The 19,047-nt window shown below is 41.8% G+C and overlaps 1 protein-coding gene and 1 pseudogene across 1 annotated transcript in view; both read right to left on the bottom strand.

The window, feature by feature from the left end:
- The window catches only part of ANOS1 (anosmin 1), a 137,053-nt gene that overhangs the window by 100,274 nt on the left and 17,732 nt on the right, over positions 1–19,047 (bottom strand). The window contains exon 2 of the mRNA XM_066622002.1: positions 13,687–13,734. Within this exon, the coding sequence (XP_066478099.1) occupies positions 13,687–13,734 (48 nt within the window). The remainder of the gene's footprint in view (positions 1–13,686; positions 13,735–19,047) is intronic.
- Positions 9,763–9,880, bottom strand: LOC136646776 (5S ribosomal RNA; annotated as a pseudogene).

Here is a 19,047-nt window from a genome sequence, read left to right as displayed (position 1 = left end):
GCAGAGCCCTAGGTTCACAGCCAAGGTCTGTAGAATCTTAGAGATACAAATAAAATTGTAGATGTTACATCTCTATGGTAGAAAGGAAAGCAATCAAAATGAGTGCTTAAAAAGTGCATATCAGTTAAAAGACCAAATGGATCTAAGTTCCCAAACGTTGTAGCACCGGGACCCACTTTTTTAAAACAACACTCTACCGGGACCCACCTACCTTTACCAGACTTTTTTAAAAAGGAAATAAATATTTCATTTAGTTATAAGTGATAACCAGGAAAAAAAGACTCTCAAACATTTATCTTCCTATATTTACATATGCTTGCAAACTGCAGGAGCTGAGCTCTTTGCAGGGTTATTAGCAGCTACAGTATCTGATTTTTGAATAGCCTCAGTGCTTGATGCAATTAGTTATCCGATCTTTCCATCCAAAAATCAGGGCACAACCCACAAGTCAAACCTGATCCACAGTTTGGGAACCAATGATCTAAGTACATTTTAATATAAAATTCCATACAAGAATTACCCGAGCACAAGGGGCTAGGCACTGTGCCCAATTGGGAGCAATTGGTCCAATTAGCTTAAAGCCAGCCCCGATCATGAGAATACTTACTACATTTTTATCCTGTTCTTGTAGGGCAGGGTTTTGCAAACCCCGGCCTGGAGGCCGGATCCAGTGTGTGAGGAAAGCCCTCTGCTCTGTGAGCAAAACTTACCATTCCGCCCTGTGTATTTCCAGTAGATCTAGACACTGGAACATTCTGGGTAGTCACATCCGCCCAGACATCCTGTAGCACAGCCTTCTGAGTCACCAGGAAACAGACACGACTGCCCACAGCATTTGAGGGCCCAGATCTACTGGAAATACATATGGCGTAGTGGAACAGGAAGCTCCAGTCCGGATTGTGGTTGCAAGTTTGTCGACCACTGTTCTAGGGAGCTAAAAGCAGCAAAGGTTCAAGACTGTTCCTAAAACAAAACCCACAGGGACAGCTGCTCTTTTTTTCACCCTTTCACCCTTTTTTTGTTGTAGCAAAACCTGATTTCACGCATACCTTTTCCCAGTCTCTCACAGATAGTACATAAGCATTGTTTGTGCCCAAAACCAAGTTATGACATCAAATCTTCCTTAAATGCTATACAGTATCTGTATGCTTTACACAGCTGCATCACAACTGTGATTGAGTTACTTTCCAGCAAAGCTGGCTGGCTTTTTTTTCCCCCTCTCTCTTTTCTTTTCCTTTTTAAAAAGTTGAATGTTCCCACAACTTCAGGCTAACAATCCCCTCAAATGCACATCAATATGTTCAATAAAAGTTTCCCAGCATGAAAACATGGAACACTTACCATAAGAATAACAGTACCACGGGCAGGGCAAATCATGACATGATTTCAGGCTGAGCTGGATGCTGCAGGCACAAATGAAAACTGCACATTTATTTCAGTGGACTTTGACAGATGGAAGGGTGCAGCAAATCTCTAATTGTTTAGATCATTAACTCATCTTTCCACCTGCATTCTCCCTGGAAGAACACAGCTGGAAGCCTTGAAGAACAACTCAGAGAATTCTGGAGCACGAGATCATCTATAAGGAAACCAGACGCGTTTTCTGAGACAGAATGTTTATTTGGCTTCGGCATTTGTGTCCTTAGTTATCTTTCCTTTCTTTCACAAAATCCTCTGTATTCTGAGGACTCTGAATGGCCTTTTGGCCTCGCTGCTGGGTCAATCAATCAATGACTACTGTCAATGCATTGTCAGCACCAAGCAAAAAGGAAAAAAGCTGGATTGAGATTCACAGTGCATAATGATGAATCCCCACTTATTTTCAGCCCTTGTAAATGTCACTACATAGGCAGCTCTAAATTATGCCTTCTGGTCATTTGGCTTCCAATTGTGCTCAAACTGCGAAACTCTGAAGCTGTAAAATCATCTGTATTTTGAACTGCTCCTCAAAATAGCTTCTACTTTTCTGCAAAACAATATTCACACAAAAATTCAGTATTAATTTCAAATTCTTCATTTCATGAGGAAGATGTCCTCAGTGTCTATTTACCACAGTTGGTTGGTTCACACATTAGGATCACAAACCTGCAATAGCCTGTTGCCTTCACAGAAAATATATCCTTTTATATGATCAACATGAAATTCAAGCTGATGATCTAATAATAACTATCAACACAATGCTTTCCAACAAAAAAAATAGTTCAGTTTTCAAGCCAACAGAAACTTCTCCAGCTCCAACGTAGATTTGATAGCACCAGAGGAAATATCTGAAACTACAACTTTAAGCAACTAGCTTACATTTTATGTTGCTTGAATGAGTGAAAAACTCCTGCTAACACAAAATATACTGTACAATTAAAAAAATAATCTCAAGTTCTGAGGGATAATTTAAAGTATTGACAGAACTATCCCCCCCCCCGTTAGTCGCATTGGCAAAAAATCAAGACAAGCTCAGAAACAGCATAACTGCATGCAATTTGTATACAATCAGCTCACTACACCACAATCACAGCTGTAGCAGTGGTTTTCAGGCTCACACTAACAGATGGAGAGGGGTGCTTTGGGAAATCCACTGTGTAATAAACAGAAACCTGGAGACCATGAGACAGCACATGATGTCTTATTAGAAACTAGTAAGTAGGAATCCACACCCAGAAGCATTAGTGAAGCAGATAGAATGGGGACAACCTGATGTTATCTCATGCAAAGGATAATTAAGAGAAGATGACAGCTATGCAGATCTTTGAACGTGATAAGAAGAGGAAATAAGGTGGAGTAAAAGATGGAAAAGGAGTAAATTCAAAGAGGAAGAAAAAGACTAGTACAAAGTTTAGAATTAACTCATTTTTATTCAAATGTCTGATTAGGCAGGATACCAATTCCCTTATATTCTACAGAGTCAACAGACCCAGTTTCAAGTTTTGCCTTTAATATAAATTTGGTAAAAAACTATGCTGGTACATAAACAAGTACTGATTATTTTTCTATATACATTACCACCTTATTGGATAAAGCCAAACTGCATATAAAACAAGAATTCGGGGGTGGAGGGCTGAGTGATCCAAACTGAAAAATATAGCCTGTGATGAATGAGCTTTCCTTGCTTCCAGTTTCTCTCCCCCCCCATCCCCCCATGTGTGACTATGTGGCATCAAGGCTGTCTGATGGGATTGGCATGCACCAGCTGACTGGGCATTGAAGTCCACCTGACCAGGTTAGAGGACAGGTGGTCAAACTATGCAGTCAGGCAAACCAGCAACATCATCAACCATGTTTCCCAAGGTCAAGCACAAATATCCTCAGATGTGTTCCAGCTTGGCCTTCTCAGAGATCACATCTGCTATGGCCACATTGTCACTCACCTCTAGGGATGAGAGAGGTGTGATTGACTCTTCAAGCAAGTAAGTACGAACTAGGGAATTATTGCTTATAAATTTGACTGTAACATTCTGCTTGTATTTTTGCCAAGAGTTACACCTGGGCACTGCTAACACCAAATCATTTCCCAAGCCTGCTTGTTTTATTCCTTCCTCTTTGTATTGTCCAATTGCCACTTCCCTTGTATTTTAAATAAACTCTTAATATTGTAACCCTTTATCTGCCTGCAGTTGGTTTATCTGCCTGCAGTTTATCTGCCTGCAGTCAGAGCCTTGCTCTAGTTTCCTAGATTACACAAGGCAGTATTAGAATTGTTGGAATTAGCAATATAAGTGGGAGGGAGGCTTTCAAGAATGGTCTCTCCTTGCCTGACAATATTTGCATGACGGCACCAAAATCTACAGGTTTTGGCCGTGGCATAGGGTTTCATATGGGAAAGAAGGGAAACACACTGAAGTTATGATTCATGTGGCACTTTTTTCTCCCAGTCTAGACAGTAATTTCTAGAACAGGTAGAAGAGGGGCTAGGCAGCACAGTGTAAATAGCAGGGATGGGAACTCAAGTCAGTGTCTCGGACTCGAGTCCCCAAAATGCGCATTTTCGGTGACTTGTCTCATGAGTCGTGCGCATGGAAGACTGAAAAACCCTCGAGTCAGGGACCCCCTGACTCTACACTCATCCCCACGTGTGCAGACTCAAGTCTGTCTGTGCCTGCTTATTGTTTTCGCGGCATGAGAAACCTTGCAGGGTCAGCATTCAGACCGGGTGAGCAGCAGGGAGTTCTAGCCAGGAAGCAAGAAGGGTTAATGATTTCCTCTTGCAGTGAATAGGAGGGGAAAGAGAGGAGCGGGTCTCTGATAAGAAGAAATGAACAGATGATCATTGGACACAGGAGGAGTCCAAGGGGGTTCTTATCTTACAACTGGTTTCAGAACCCCAGGGAGGGAGAGAAAGGAGGCAGAGAAGTTTGTGGGGAGGGAGATGGTTTGTAGCAATCACGCTTTCCTCTCCAAGGCTGTTACTTGGGTGGAGGAAACCACATTGAATGATTGGCTGCAGTGGGACTACTTCTGAGTAGAGCTGCCAAGGATCGGGTTGTCCTGGTAAGCCTTGCAGCTGCTGCGTGTGTCCCTCTTGCAGCTTCTGTCCCCGTCCTCTTGCCATCTCTCCCAACCCTTCCTTCCCTGTTCACAGATGGGACAGGGCAACAAGTGAGTCATTAAAGTGAACTCACAAACAAACACAGCCTGGCAGCAGTCCCATTTTCTTCACGGTGGAAGGGGTGACTCAGCAATGCAGAAAATGCCCCTGTTATGACTCTTTTTTGAGTTGAGTCTCAGCTGCCAGATTTTTATTCCTAGATAATCTAACCATAAACCCTATGTCAGAAGGGTGTGAAAATTCTATCTGCCTTTTATATGTGCTGTAAACATTAACACTCAATCACAACTTTTGTTACATACTAATGAAGATGGATCAATCAATCTCACATATGCACTCTTACTCTCTCTCCAGTCTTGATTGTATAACATACTTTATATCTGAAACTGCGATTGTCTAACACAACCCCTCCCCCAGTATTCATGTTGTAAAGTCATGTGGAAGAATTTTGTGAGACCATTTAACCATATAAAGATACAGACTTCATCACTTTATAGTAAATGTCTGACTTTTAAAATGATTGTGTGAGTCCACCCTCTTCCTTATTGAGAGAGAGTGTGTTGATGTGGCTATGGCTGGCCTTCAGAGAAAGCAATGGTGGCCCAGGATGTTCCAGGATACTCTCTTCAAATGGTGCAAACAGATGTTATAAGAGTCACATTATTATAATAAGAGTCACTCTTATTATAAGGGTAATAAGAGTCAACAACTGGAGTTAAACACCACAAAGCTATACCTGGCAAGTCAATTTGCAAACCGAGATGTAGCATACCAATATCTACATGTTGCAGAGAGCTCACACAACAGAGCTAGATCCTATTTATTTTATCCAGCCCATGCTCCAAAGCACTTTCACTTTTGGGTACCTCAATTTGTTCTGATGCCCCCTCTCCCTAGTCTTCTCATTACTATTAGGAATATAAATCACTGAAAGATATCTGTTACACATGCAACTAACCATATGACTAACTGAACTTTTTCATTTCACTTGTATTTGTCTGGGAACCTAACTTGTATTATTTGGAAATAACATGCAAGCTTCACTTGCACTAAACTTGGCATTAAAACTCTGGTGTGTGAACTCTCTGCCACACTTACTTTTTGCTTTGCTTAGGTTTAGCACTGTGGCCTCCCTGATCTAAATCTGTTCTGTCTTGCTCCAATTGCTTGCTCTATCCACTTACTACCCAAAAGCATTTTATTGAAGCACCTGTATGACTCTAAGTAGGCTATGACCTACTGAGCAGCTTGCCTGTCTTTCTGTAGTTCATATGGCAATAGGCCAAAACTAATCAGAGCAGATTTTAGTGCTATCAAGTGAAAGAGGACTTCAGGCACCTCTCCCCTTCACCCATTGCGCTGTGATGTACTCCTCCTCCCTTGAGAAGGATAATGTGGTTGCCAAGAGAAAAACATATGTTCAAAGAAAAACAAGCTTTTGCTGTCAACCACATTTGCAGAATTATGTATGAAGGTATAACTAAGGAGCTCAAGAAAAACCACCACCACAACTAGACAAAAATTTTTCAGTTAATATATAAGGCTCAGTTGTTCAGGTCAGTTGGCAAGCTTCAGTCTCAAAAGACTATGGCATCGCGCTCTGAGTAGTGGTTCTGAACAGCGTCTAGTGTGGCTGAAAAGGCCGATTCGGGAGTGACAATCCCTTCCACACTGGGAGCAAGTGCAGTCTGTCCCTGGTCTGTCTCCCTGGCTATGGGCCCGCCTTCTTTGCCTCAGTCTGTTGGTCAAGTGTCTCTTCAAACTGGAAGAGACCATGCTGCACAGCCTGCTGCATTTGATATCATGGAAGTTTTTCTGAGGTCAGAAGTTCAAAATTTACAACTGCAGTTAATAATTCAGACTTCAAGGTAAAAACAAACACAGGCCTTTTCTTTTCTAGTACACTCACTAGAGAATCACACCCTCCCTGCACACACACACACAAAATCTTCCATTAATATTGAGCTAAAGGAAGGTTCATGCGGTTTAAACCACATGCAATGAGATTGCTTACCCTAATATTCATGTAGAAGATGTGACCATCTCTTTGCTGCCTTGCGCTGGGCCACTTCTGTCCTGCCACACAGGCTACAGAATCCTGATGAAAATGGCCAGACCACAATGAGACTCTCTTCAGAGGTGTACATCACTTCCTCTGTTCTTAAAAGGCCACTGATGAATTGTGTGTGTGTGGGGGGGGGACAGATTTAAGAATGCTGCAGCATGCTCAAGTCTACTGGGTATCCATTATGTCTCCTGTAGACAATAAGATCTACAATAAGATGCTGATAAAGTTACACTCTCAAATTCAAATCCGTAACTTCAACAAGATAACTGAAAGGAGAGAAGTCTCCCAGCATTGACCTTGTCAGAAGTAGTGTCTGAAAGCAGGTTAGAACCGGAACAGAGCAAAAATTAATGCCTGAAGTAGAGTTTTAGGGATAGATTCACACAGCCATTTACTTCTGGGCCTAGCCAAGCATCTGCCATGCTATTTCCCTTGCTGGAGAGGAGTTCCTCTTTCCCTCATGCCTCAAAGACACTTTCTTCTCATCCTTTCTGGCTCTCACAGAAGCACACCACTGGCTCGCACAGGGGCATGCAGCATGTCCTGACCCACAGTTTGGGAATCACTGGAGCAAATGATCAAGCAAAAGCCACCTTTACTGCTGCGTCTTCTATTCACCACAAGCAAAGCATAACAGACAGTTGTCCTTTACAGTCAAAATCTATGAGAAAGACTGAGCTATAGTGAAGAAGGGCTCTGTCAAGAGCCAGTCTAGGGTGCTGTATTAACTCTGCCAAGAACTCAAAATTCCAAGAACCCATGTGGAAGACTCAGAACTCATGGATTAAGAGGTGAAAAGGTTTTGAAAGAGGCACTTGGGTATTCCATGGCAAAATACTGTATATATGGATGTCTCACAGATAAGAAAACCCCACATGGGTTTTGAATCTAAACATGCACTTTTCCATGGGAAATGCCCATTTTTCATTCAGTTTTTTGCAACTGGGTCTGGGACTAACAGTTGGCATGACTCCCAAGAAAGCATGCTTAGAACTGCAGCATAGGGTGGTGGTTAGAGTGCTGGGCGTGGATCAGAAAGGCCCAGGTTCAAATTCTTGCTTAGTCATGAAACTGGCCCTGAGTCACCAAAAATCTAATCTATATCACAGGATTGTTGTGAGGATAAAAGGTGGGGAGGAGCAATGCATACCACCTTGAAGTACTTGGACAAAAAGCAGTACAGGTGAAGCGTCTTTATTTGCAGAATTTCTATCCATGAATCTGGCTCAACCTGGGTCCCCAGAACCTGCGTGGAGCCAGACTTGGACCCATCTGAGCCCTCTCAGATGCAAATGGAGCTATGCTCCAGAGCCGGAGGCCCTTCTGAGGCCCCTGGAGGCCATGTGCAGCCTCCACAAGCTTCACAATGGCCTCTGGAGGACTTGGGAGGGCACTTCCAGTTTTCGTCTGAAAACTGGAAGTGCCTCTCTAGGACCTCCAAAGGACATGCTGAGACCTGTGGAGGTCTTCACGGGCCTCAGAGGAGCTTCCAGAGGCGGGTGGAGCACAGCTCCAATTGTCTCTGGAGAAGTGGCCTCCGAGACTTTCAGGTGCCTTTCTAAGGCCCACGGAGGCTATGCACAGCCACCACAGGCCTCAGAACAGCTCCAAACACGACCGGAGGAAGGCTCTGGTTGTGTTTGGAGCTTGGTGAACCCCGAATTTCGTGTGACTTGGTTTCATGCGAAATTTGGTACTAATGTGGGTTCCAGGAACAGAACCCTCATGAATAGCGAGGCTCCACCGGTATACAAATACGAAAAAACCATGCTCTCTGTATTTATGTCATCATAATTATTGGGTGACATTCTGACTACCACTTCCACTGTCAGGATCTCCTCAATAAACACAAGCTTCCTCAGTTCACAAAAGGAGTATCCTTTTAACAGAAGAGCCCTCATGCAAGGACCTCATGCATGTAGTTCAAGCAGAACACTCTTTCCATGAGTAGAGGAATCTGCCATTTGCATACATAGCTTGCAGCAGCAGAAGTGCTAGTCAGGATATCCACCCAATATTGTGAAAGCCATCCTGGAAATTTTTATTTGAATGGTGGGATACAATCTATAATATATTAATTTCTTCAAGCTTTCCCTGAACTTTCCTATCCTCAATTTACTTTCTCTGATTCTCACATTGTAAATTCATCATATCTCCACTCTTCGTGCCTTTATCAAATGCAGATTATACTCCCTCTAGGCAGAAAACACAGTCCTTTGGTGAGTAAAGAGCATTTCAAATTTGATGCTGTTTCGTTTGCTTGCTGCATTCCATTTCAACCTAATCTGTCCAGCACACACATTAAAGATGTTATTGGAAAAGTTCACCAAATATGTTCACATTGCATGAAGTCAAACCCATGGTTGCATGCTTGCATTTGACTTCCAAGCAGTGACAAACTCCAAGGACACAGCATTACCTGGGTATAGCTTTCTTGGGATCAGACAACACTGTAGGCTTAGAGCCCGTTTGTAATATTTGCTGTGCTTACAAATGTACAAGTTGAGCATTTGAATGGAGTTAGACAGCACACACTCCTGCAAGCAGATCGTTAACGCAGCTCTGCACCCCAAAGGAAACCTTGGTCCTAGCTCCTTTCCTTGATTTCCATGCCAGTCTCTATCACCCACAGATCAAATCCTAGTCTCTCTGTTCTCACTCAGAACATACACTCCCAGAAAGTGCCAGCCACCAGCTTTTGCTGTTTTCACTGGTCACTTGACAGAAGGCAAAAGGAGTTACTTTACATCTTTCAGTCTTAGGCCTTCCCCCAAGGCATAAGATTACTTGAGGCTTTCATTCTCCTATGGAGGCTTCCCATTATACATTTTTTCACAACTCTGACTGCCAGCCAGCCCTGTTTACATGATAAAACAATTGTGCAGTTTAATAATCCCAGTAGTAACCCCACACCATCAGTTAACTCTGCAACACTATGACCCAGTGGTTCCCAAACTTACCTAGCTCACAGTGCCTTCACAGCCTCTTCTTCCCAGCTAAAATGGGTGCTTCCATCTTGGATCTCATGAAATCTCATGAGATCCAAGGTGCTGATGCCCAAATGTCACAAAATTTCTCATGAGATTTGGGTGTTGCCATTTTGGATCTTTCGAGAACTGGTTGGCAACCTTCAGTCTCGAAAGATTATGGTATAAGCCTACAGCACCTGGTATTCCCAGGCGGTCTCCCATCCAAGTACTAACCAGGCCTGACCCTACTTAGCTTCCAAGATCAGACAAAATCGGGCACGTGCAGGGTACTAAGGTGGTGGCATCCAGAAGGAACAAGTAGGAGAGGCAACTAAGGACATCCCACGGTGTTCCTGTGAGTGTGCGGCGACACCCTAAGGCGCTCTGCTATATCCCTACTGTAACTATTTTTAAAAAAATTTATATCCATAGCAATAAAACAGTAAGTATAGTATAAACAAGCAAATCCTGTGAGACAACAGAAGAGAGTTATTCTGTAGTTATTAATTACCCTGTTCACTAGTCATCCATGAAGAAGATGCAATTCAAACGGCCACCAGTTGCCAGCCATTATTACCTCCATATAGTTAGAAACCATCCTACACACATTTATTGATAATCAAAAATGAAAGATCTGAGTCGGAAAAGCCTAATAATGCAATCCTGCATGAGTCTACTCAAAAGCCCCAGAAGTAGTGAGTTCAATGACAGAAGTCATTTCCCAGGAAAATGTGTATAGGAATGTAGCCTTAATTCACTAAATTGATGCCTGCTTACCTGTCTCAGACCCCCTCCCAAGAAAAGATAGCCAAACCTGTAGCAACCATCAATACAGTGTAACGGAGAAGAAGACAGGAAAAGCATGAACTTAGGAGAAAGCTTAAAATTAACTGCTCTGCTGAATTAACTGCTCTGCTAAAATGTCAAGGTAGTCCTATTAGTTGGCAATGTTTCTTGGCAAACTAACGAAGTGTCTAGCTAGCTAACCACAAGACACCTGCAAGAGATGAACTTTAGAAGACAGCACACATTTTAATTAGATAAGCAAGCATCCTTGAACAAGTCAAAGTGAGACAAGGCTCTTCCCCTTTTGAAAGTAAGGAAAGGGCGAAAAGATGAAAGGGACAAAGTGGAAGAGTACCACAGAAACTTCTGCTTTTGGAGACTCTTTGTTTGAATTCTAACTGAAATAGAAAAAGGCATATATAGGCAAAAGCTAGGACAAGATAGTCTTGCTCCAAATTGTAACCCACATATGGGGACACAGTAGTCATTAGAAGCAGGCCATAGGGGACTAAAAGTTACTTGATTTTAGAAAAAGTTTAAGAGACACTTAATAAAAGACAGGAAACCTTAGTTTGGCCCCACAGGTGTTCAATGTTTACTTTAACGAAGGGGAAAGGCATGCACATAAGATAATGGTACCAGGCAAAGCACATTGTGTCATCTTTTAATGATGTTAGTAAGAAGACCTGACAATTTTAATTGGATTGACGGATCCAATAGGTGAATAGGTGTCTCTAATGTTAACTATAGCCTATTGGGAGTTTGCCCCATCTATGATGTGAAATTTCAGCCAATGGGAAGTCTACATCTGAGGACAAAGAACCAGAAATGTATAAAAGTGTCCCACCCCTCTGAAGAGTGCCTTCTGGATTTGATCTGAGCCTCCCAGAGGCCACAGGCATGCCTTGCTGAAACAATAAACAGCCTACATAGCCTTCCACCTTTAAGTATCTTGCTTATTTGGTCTCAGTGGCACTGGACAGACCCACCCCTGTCTACCAACTGGCGCTGTCCTTCAGGGCAGGGTACAACAAAATGATTGTCAAACGTGTAAGATGTAAATGTTAAATCAATACTAAACGAAATAGCAGTTGGCACAATGTTTGACAAAGTTGGAATGGATGTTATATTTAGTCACTGTTCTGCTCTAAATGAGGCCATTTTCCTATGTTTTGTTTCTTTCTGGGACTATTCAGAATTTACTCAATTTCTTACACACTCTTATAGAGCACAGTTTCAGCCTTGAAGGCAAGGAAGGCAACATTGGGACAGATGAAAGAGCATGCCAACGCTGCAGCTTGTTGAAAAGATTTAAGGATGATATAACATTTGTACTATGAACAATCTCATGTTAAGCAGTTCTGTAGCAATTCAGTATGAAGACTATTGTTGTCTGAATTTAGAGCATTACAGTATTAAACAGCAGAATTAATCTATTTGTTTAAACTATTTGTTTTCATTGTAGTCAAGCTTACCAAAGTTTTTGTATAGCTAATGCTGACATGAATAGGTTATGAGTAGCAGTTATGAAGCTGTTGCAGACTTTGAAGCTCAACAAGGTCTTTTTTCATAAGATCAGGCATGCTAGGCCAGGGGTCTCTAAACTTTTAGGCCAGAGGGCCACATCAAACATCTGGCATGGTGTCGAGGGACGGAAAAATAAATAAATTTTATATATAAAATTTATAAATACATTAGAAAGCCTCAGAAAGCTGAAGGCCTTCAGACGGCCCAAAAACATGACTTCTGATTTTTCAGGAAAACCAGGAAGTGATGTTTTTAGGCCTTTAGAACGCATTCTGAGGGGAGGCACATGGCCTACCTGGCCCTCAGAACACCCTCCAGATGCAACTGGACCACAGCTATGGTCACATTTGGTTGAGTGGGTCAGAGGTTTGTAGGGGACCAGAGGCTTGCCAGGGGCCAGAAAGAAGCTTGTCAGGGGCCACATCTGGCCCCCGGGTCAGGGTTAGGAGACCCCTGTGCTAGGCTAAAGGGTTGGTCTTTATTCTAGAGAACACTGCATAGGATGTATTATGGATGTTTTCTTTCACAACACTATAGTTTCATTCAGTTCAAGTTGGAGCTATTCAAGTTATAAAGTATTCCTTAAAATATTTTCCCTCTAGACATCACATAAGAAATATAACAGCCAATCCCAAACTAAAATGAATACTGGAACAAAATGTTGTTGAATCCCCAAAAAAGGATATCACAATTATACATAAAATTGTCATGGTATGAGCCCTATTATATAATGAATTGCTATACATGCTATCTAATGATAACCTAGGAAAAGATTACATTAAGAGTAATACATGAACCTTTTTAACATAAGGTGTCATTCATAAAACAATGCACTTCTTCACTCTTTCCCTACATCAAAGAGGCACTGGAGATTTGGCCTCATTTATAATTTCTTAGAAAATTTACTTTAAATCAGTTATAATCTTAGTATGCTACAATGCATGTTCTTATGTAATCATAGAGATGCAGAGAAAAGAATCTTGAACTCAAAAATTCCTTACAGCATAGGCTTAACATTTTTTTTCAGGTAAAATTCTAAAGCAGCAAATAGATGTGTTCAGCATTGTATTAGAATGAAAAGAGCAGTCACTAACTAAGCCCTAAAGTTCCACTTTGACCCTTTAAAGCTGATGAGTCATTGTTGCTTCTCACCAGGCAACTTAGCAAGACGCTTGTCCAGTGGAATCAAAAGGGTATTAGCTCACTTACACTCTAATCTTTGGGAGGTCAAAGAGTCCACATGCACACAGGCAAAGTAAGTCTAGCAAAATTCTTCCCCCAAAATTAAATTTTTAGGACATTAAATTATCACATATGTAGACAAGATAAACCTTGGAACGTTAGGGAACTCATATAAAAAGATCAACCATTTTACTTCTCTTTACTTGAGAAATTTGAATGTAGAATAAATATAATCAAGTAACATTTTCAGTTCACATAAAACTGAAATAATCAAACACTATGAAACCCTTTCAATTTCAAATAGAAGAGAGTTATCACTGAAATCAACAAAATGCTCAATTTAGGCTTAAACTGTATCCAAAATATACACAGCGATGAAAGAAATTAAGAGACAGAAAATTATATACACATATGTAGGCAATGGCAATAGAGGAATGACAAAGATCTTTTTCTCTTTAGAGTTGGGTTGAAGAGAACCCCCCCTCCCCAAAATGGTGACACCCAGAATGCTTGGAAGAACATATTTAGAAACTCTTATAGAATAATTAAGTAACAAAGTAACATTACTGGTAACTATTTTAGATTCAGAAAAAGAAAATGAAGAAACACCTTACCTTTGAGCATTGTTTGTGATTCTGGCACCAGACCAATGAACCATTATTCTGGGGGAGAAAAATATTAGATGCATTAGCAATATCTTCAAGAACTACCTACTTTTCTGCTGCCAGTGATTCTCAAACTTTTAGCACTAAAACCCACTTTATAGAATGAGAATCTGTCAGGACCCACCAGAAGTGATGTCATGACCAGAAGAGACATCATCAGACAAGAAAATTTTTAACAATCCTAGGCTGCAATCCTACCCACACGTACGCAAGAGTAAGTCCCACTGACCGTCATTGTTAAAAGCATATACAGAGTAGCCTGTTAAAGTACAGATCTGTAACACTTCCGCAAAGGCAGTTACATACCATGGTAGCATCAAGTATATTAAAAATAAAATATTAAAATGAATGGGGACACATCTGAAATTGGTTTGTGACCCATCTGGTGGATCCCAACCCACAGTTTGAGAAACACTTTGCTAGACATTCACAAAGGGACTTAGTAGACCTGACAGATTCAAACTGGCAAGAGCACATCAAGCATAGTAAGTGCACTTTGCCCAAATATAAAATGAGGAAAATAGCCTGCAGTTCAAGTTCAGCAAAGAGGAAAAGTGGCAAAAGGTAACAAAAACATACATTCACATACTTGCATAGTGTTTCCATCACTATTACCAGCTCTGGCTGGGAACAACCATCAAGTTTACCCTGTCACAGGGCAAACAGTAACAGCATCATCTTTGCTGAATAAATAATCCCTAGGGCAGCATTTCCCAATCTGTGGGTCACAACACATGTGCACTGAACCATGACATGATGCTCTCTGTAGTCCCACAAAGCCTTATAGGGAAAACCTTGGAGGATGCTTGCAGGTTGTGACAAGCTGGCAACCCTCTCCAATGGCCTCCACAGGCCCCAGAATACTTTGTGGAAGCAAACGGAATCATCTTTAGGATTGCAGACAAAAATTCTGGTCACTTCTACATGGCATTCTGGGGCCAGTAGCCCAAGGAGTGGATTGCCGAACCAGCACAACCTGGAAGCTGCCTCCAGGGGAAATAAGGCATTATGATTCTACAGGGAGTATTGCATCACAACCCACCATGGACAACAAGGTGGGTCATGGTGCAAAAACGTTTGTATTGTATGGAACCTTTATAGGCATTAAAAACAGTATCAACATCCCTAGCAATACATGCATGCCTAAGACAAATCCACACTTTAGCAATTGTACAGTAATAAATAATTAGATCAGACATAAAAACAATTCCAGACTATTCAGTCACAGTGCAATCAGCATGGTTATAATTGAAACCCATCTCTCTGGAACTCAGAACAGCAAGGACAAAAGAGGCTTCATATTCAAGTTTCTCCCTCTCCTCTAGTGATAAGAAGGCATGGAGAATGCCCACATCAACCCAACCACACTGAAATTCACAAGCATCGAAGCAAGGAACTTCCAGTGTGGGGCTTGCTGTAAAGGGCAAGAAACACCACGTCTTCAAGCGTTTCCACACACTTCATTCCATGGGGCAGAGTCTCTCAGGTTTAGGTATACCATTAGACTGACCTGTCAGCAGGGATGAAGGGATGGCATTGCATCTTGCTTGCATAAAGGCCTTCCTTTACTGTGGTTTATAGAGGTGGTATAAATAAGATGCTGTCACTGGAAAGTTGATAGACAAATGAAAGAACAGCGGGGAGCAAATAAGTGCTAAACAATTCCTGAAGTTATTAGATAAGGATCTTTAGATATCAAACTCCAGGAATTGAATAACCCTAAGTGCCACAGCATACTCTAGTATGCCTAGCCCCACAATATCTAAACCCAACTACACAGGCCTACAAAATTGAAGGTCAGAAAAGTTTTTCCCAAACTTCATGGTGGTTTGATAAGAATTTGGGGTGCCGATTCCAAAAATGGCATCCATTTTGCCCTATCACGTCTAGTTTTAGAGATATAGTATAGCCTCATTAGTGAATGGTTCAAGCAGCTTCCTCATGAGAAAGCCATGGTGTAGGCTTCCTCATGAGGAAGCTGCTTGAACCGTTCACTAAAGAGGCTATGCTGTGTCTCCAAAACTAGACATGATAGGGCAAAACGGATGCCATTTTTGGAATCAGCACTCCAAATATACCCAGGAATTGGTGTAACGTTTACGGAAGCAAAACGTGTGTTGGCCTGTGCTATTTTGTCTTGGCACAGAATTCTACAACCTCGCAGGGTAGAACCCGGTCCAATAGAAGTTGAATTAGAAGGCCATCTTTCTCTACGCTAAAGAAGAAGCCCATCCAAAATCTGGCAGATCTTAACCAAGTTTGCATATTTAGTCATACAAGACCAGTTTTCAGGCACAAAGCAGGGTAAGGGACACAGCAGAGTACTCCTAGAATTTTCTGCAGGCAAATAGATTGTATGTGCTCTGTGGAATGGTGCGGCACCTTTAACCATTTCAGAATGCCATAGAGGGCTTGAGATGCCTTGAGATTTGCCTCAAATGCCTTAAGAGCAGCTGGGGTGCAAAAAAGTTTAGGTAAGGGGCTGGAGAAAAAGGAGTATGATCAAGGTGACATGATTTAAATACTTCCTAACATTTAGACTTTGGGAACAGCTCATAGTATAATGACTCACAGTATATGACCTCACAACCTAAAACAAAAATGATGCACACATGCAGGCGTATTCAGTCTCATAATCTATACTTTGTACCTCTACAGTGTATGCAATAAAAAACACTAGGCTCAGGGAGAGCACATAAAAACATACATCAATGTACTTACTTCCTCTGCTCTTTTCACTCTGTTTTTTTTTAACTGTAATCTTATCAAGGAAAGAGTGCTATAGCTGCTCAAGTGCTGTGTACTGTCTACGGAACCCCAGTTCACATGAATACACATTACACAAGCTTTTCCAGTGCTTACCATGATTTATATTAATCAGGTTTGTCAGACGACTTTGAAATACATCCTGTTGCAAGGCAATGACTTACACTGACTGGCCACTGGCATAATGGACCTTTGATAGACTGAGTGGATCATTGGTACATTGTCAACACTGACTGGCAGTAGTTTTTCATTGTTTCAGATGGGTAGGGGGCATCTTTCATCGCTCTACCTGAAATGTCAGGAATTTACCCCCAGACCTCCTTCATATAAAGCAAGTGTTCTATAGTGACAGCTTCTTCCCCCCCAAAAAAATTTATATATGTTTATACAGAACACAACATGCCATGTTAGAAACATATACAAAAATACACATGCCCAGATGTTATCTTCCTAACATCTCCTGCTATTAAAACAGTCACAGCTTAAAATGTAATGTTCTTACGATTGACAGAGTCATTCAGAAATGTATTAAGGCACACATACAAGTAATTTGAAACATAAAACCTGTACAAATGCTTACGAAAGGACAGGAACAGAAGAAATAAAAGTTTAGGAGGATGCCATAAATAACACATACTTAATAGGAGTAATTTAGCGGTCTCAGTGCCAGTCAAGAATTTACTGTTTCCTTTAACATTCAAACAGACTAGGTTTTGCAACTTTTCATGCGCAACTTTCTTCATGTAAGGAGTGACAGAAGAGAGCAATGATTGCAACAGCAGATTAGTATTTTTTATTTTATTTATCTGAGAAATTTATATCCCGCCTTTCCGATGCCAAAGCAAATGCCCATAATAAAGTACAAATAAGGATTAAAAACATAAATTTTAACATTAAACAGTGAAACATAAAAACAAAGCAAGACCTAACCCATATTGTTGAACCATTGGGAAACGAATAAGTCCAGAGAGGCAGTCAAGTCAAAGTAGTACTTCAGGGGCACAGAGGGCCAATATCTACTCAGCAACCAAATGCCAGACAAAACAGGTATGTTTTGAGCCCTCGCCGAAAAGCCATGAGAGAAGGAGTAGCTTTCAATTCCCCTGGAAAGGAATTCCATAGTTGTGGCGTCACTACATAGAAGGCGTGCCCCTAAGCTGCCACCTCTCTCACTTGGGACAGATGCGGCACTTGTAGAAGAGCCCCCTCAGATGACCCAAGAAGGTGGGCTGGAATGCATGGAAAGAGGGGGTCTTTCAGATAGTCTAGACGCAAATTATGGAGAGCCTTAAATGTTAGAACTAGCACCTTGAATTGGGACTGGAAGCAAATGGGTAGCCAATGTCCATGCTGAAGCAATGGTCCAGTAGTCATAACATCTAGCCCCTGTGACCACTCGAGCTGCAGCATCCTGCACTAATTGCAGCTTCCTAACTGTTTTAGAGGGTAGACCCAGGTAGTGCACATTACGGTAGTCTAGTCTTGAAGTTACTAAAGCATGCATCACTGTGGTCAGGTCTGAATGAATAAAGTATGGTCTCAGGTGGCGCACCAGCCAAAGCTGGGTGAATGCACTTCTAGCAACTGCTGCCACCTGGTTCTTCAGTGAGACCTGCAAGTCTAGGACAGCAATTTCCAACCACTGTGCCACGACACATTGGTGTGTCGCAAATGGTCCCCAGGTGTGCCACAGGACTTTGGATCATTTATGAGTAGAACCATTGAGGATGTGAGCCCCCCCCCATTAGCAGCACCGTGTGCCTTGTCAATTGTCAAAAAACTGATTGTGTGCCTTGACCATTTTAGTTCCTTGCCATTGTGCCACAAGGTGTCTTTTGCCGATTCCTCTTTAAGTATATATAGCTTCGTATTTGCTAACTTTTGCAGTACAGAAGAGTGTATCTTAGTCTCTGTTTTTATCTATTGCGTTTATCATACCTGCATGCATCCAGGGGCAGCTATTTAGGACTCCTGGTCTTTCAATATTAAGAATCTTGATGTGCGTAAAGTGTATGTGTGAGAGTTCATCAGATTGTAAGTAAACTTCCTTTTTTCAGTCAATCTTTGGCCTGACTTTCTTTTTTGTGCCTTGGTTTGCAAGCAGCCTGGGTAGAAGAGCAATAACCTTTTGTCCTAATCCAACACAGAAGGACCTCTGTCTCTTCAAGATTCAATTTCAACCTATGGGCTTTCATCCAGTCCCCAAACGCATCCAGGCAGCGTCCCAGGAATTCCACAGCTTCCTTAGAGCGGGATGGCAAGGAAATATAGGGTATAATCAGCATATTGGTGACACCCCACTCCAAATCCCCAGATGATCTCCCCCAAAAGTTTCATGTAGATGTTAAAAGCATGAAGAATAGGTTAGAACCCTGCAGCACCCCAAACTGTAAGGGCCAGGGTGCCAAACAAATGTCTCCCAGCGTCATCACCTGGGACCTTTCAGACAAGGAGTAGAACTATCGTAGAGCAGTGCCCCCAAGCCCCATTTTAGCTAGCTGATCCAGGAGAATATCATGGTCAGTAGTGTTGAAAGTCACTGAA

Source organism: Tiliqua scincoides, chromosome 3 (genome assembly GCF_035046505.1).
Source record: "Tiliqua scincoides isolate rTilSci1 chromosome 3, rTilSci1.hap2, whole genome shotgun sequence".
Classification (NCBI taxonomy): domain Eukaryota; kingdom Metazoa; phylum Chordata; class Lepidosauria; order Squamata; family Scincidae; genus Tiliqua; species Tiliqua scincoides.
The sequence above is the reverse complement of the archived record's forward strand: the minus strand, read 5'-3'. Positions and strand labels throughout refer to the sequence as shown.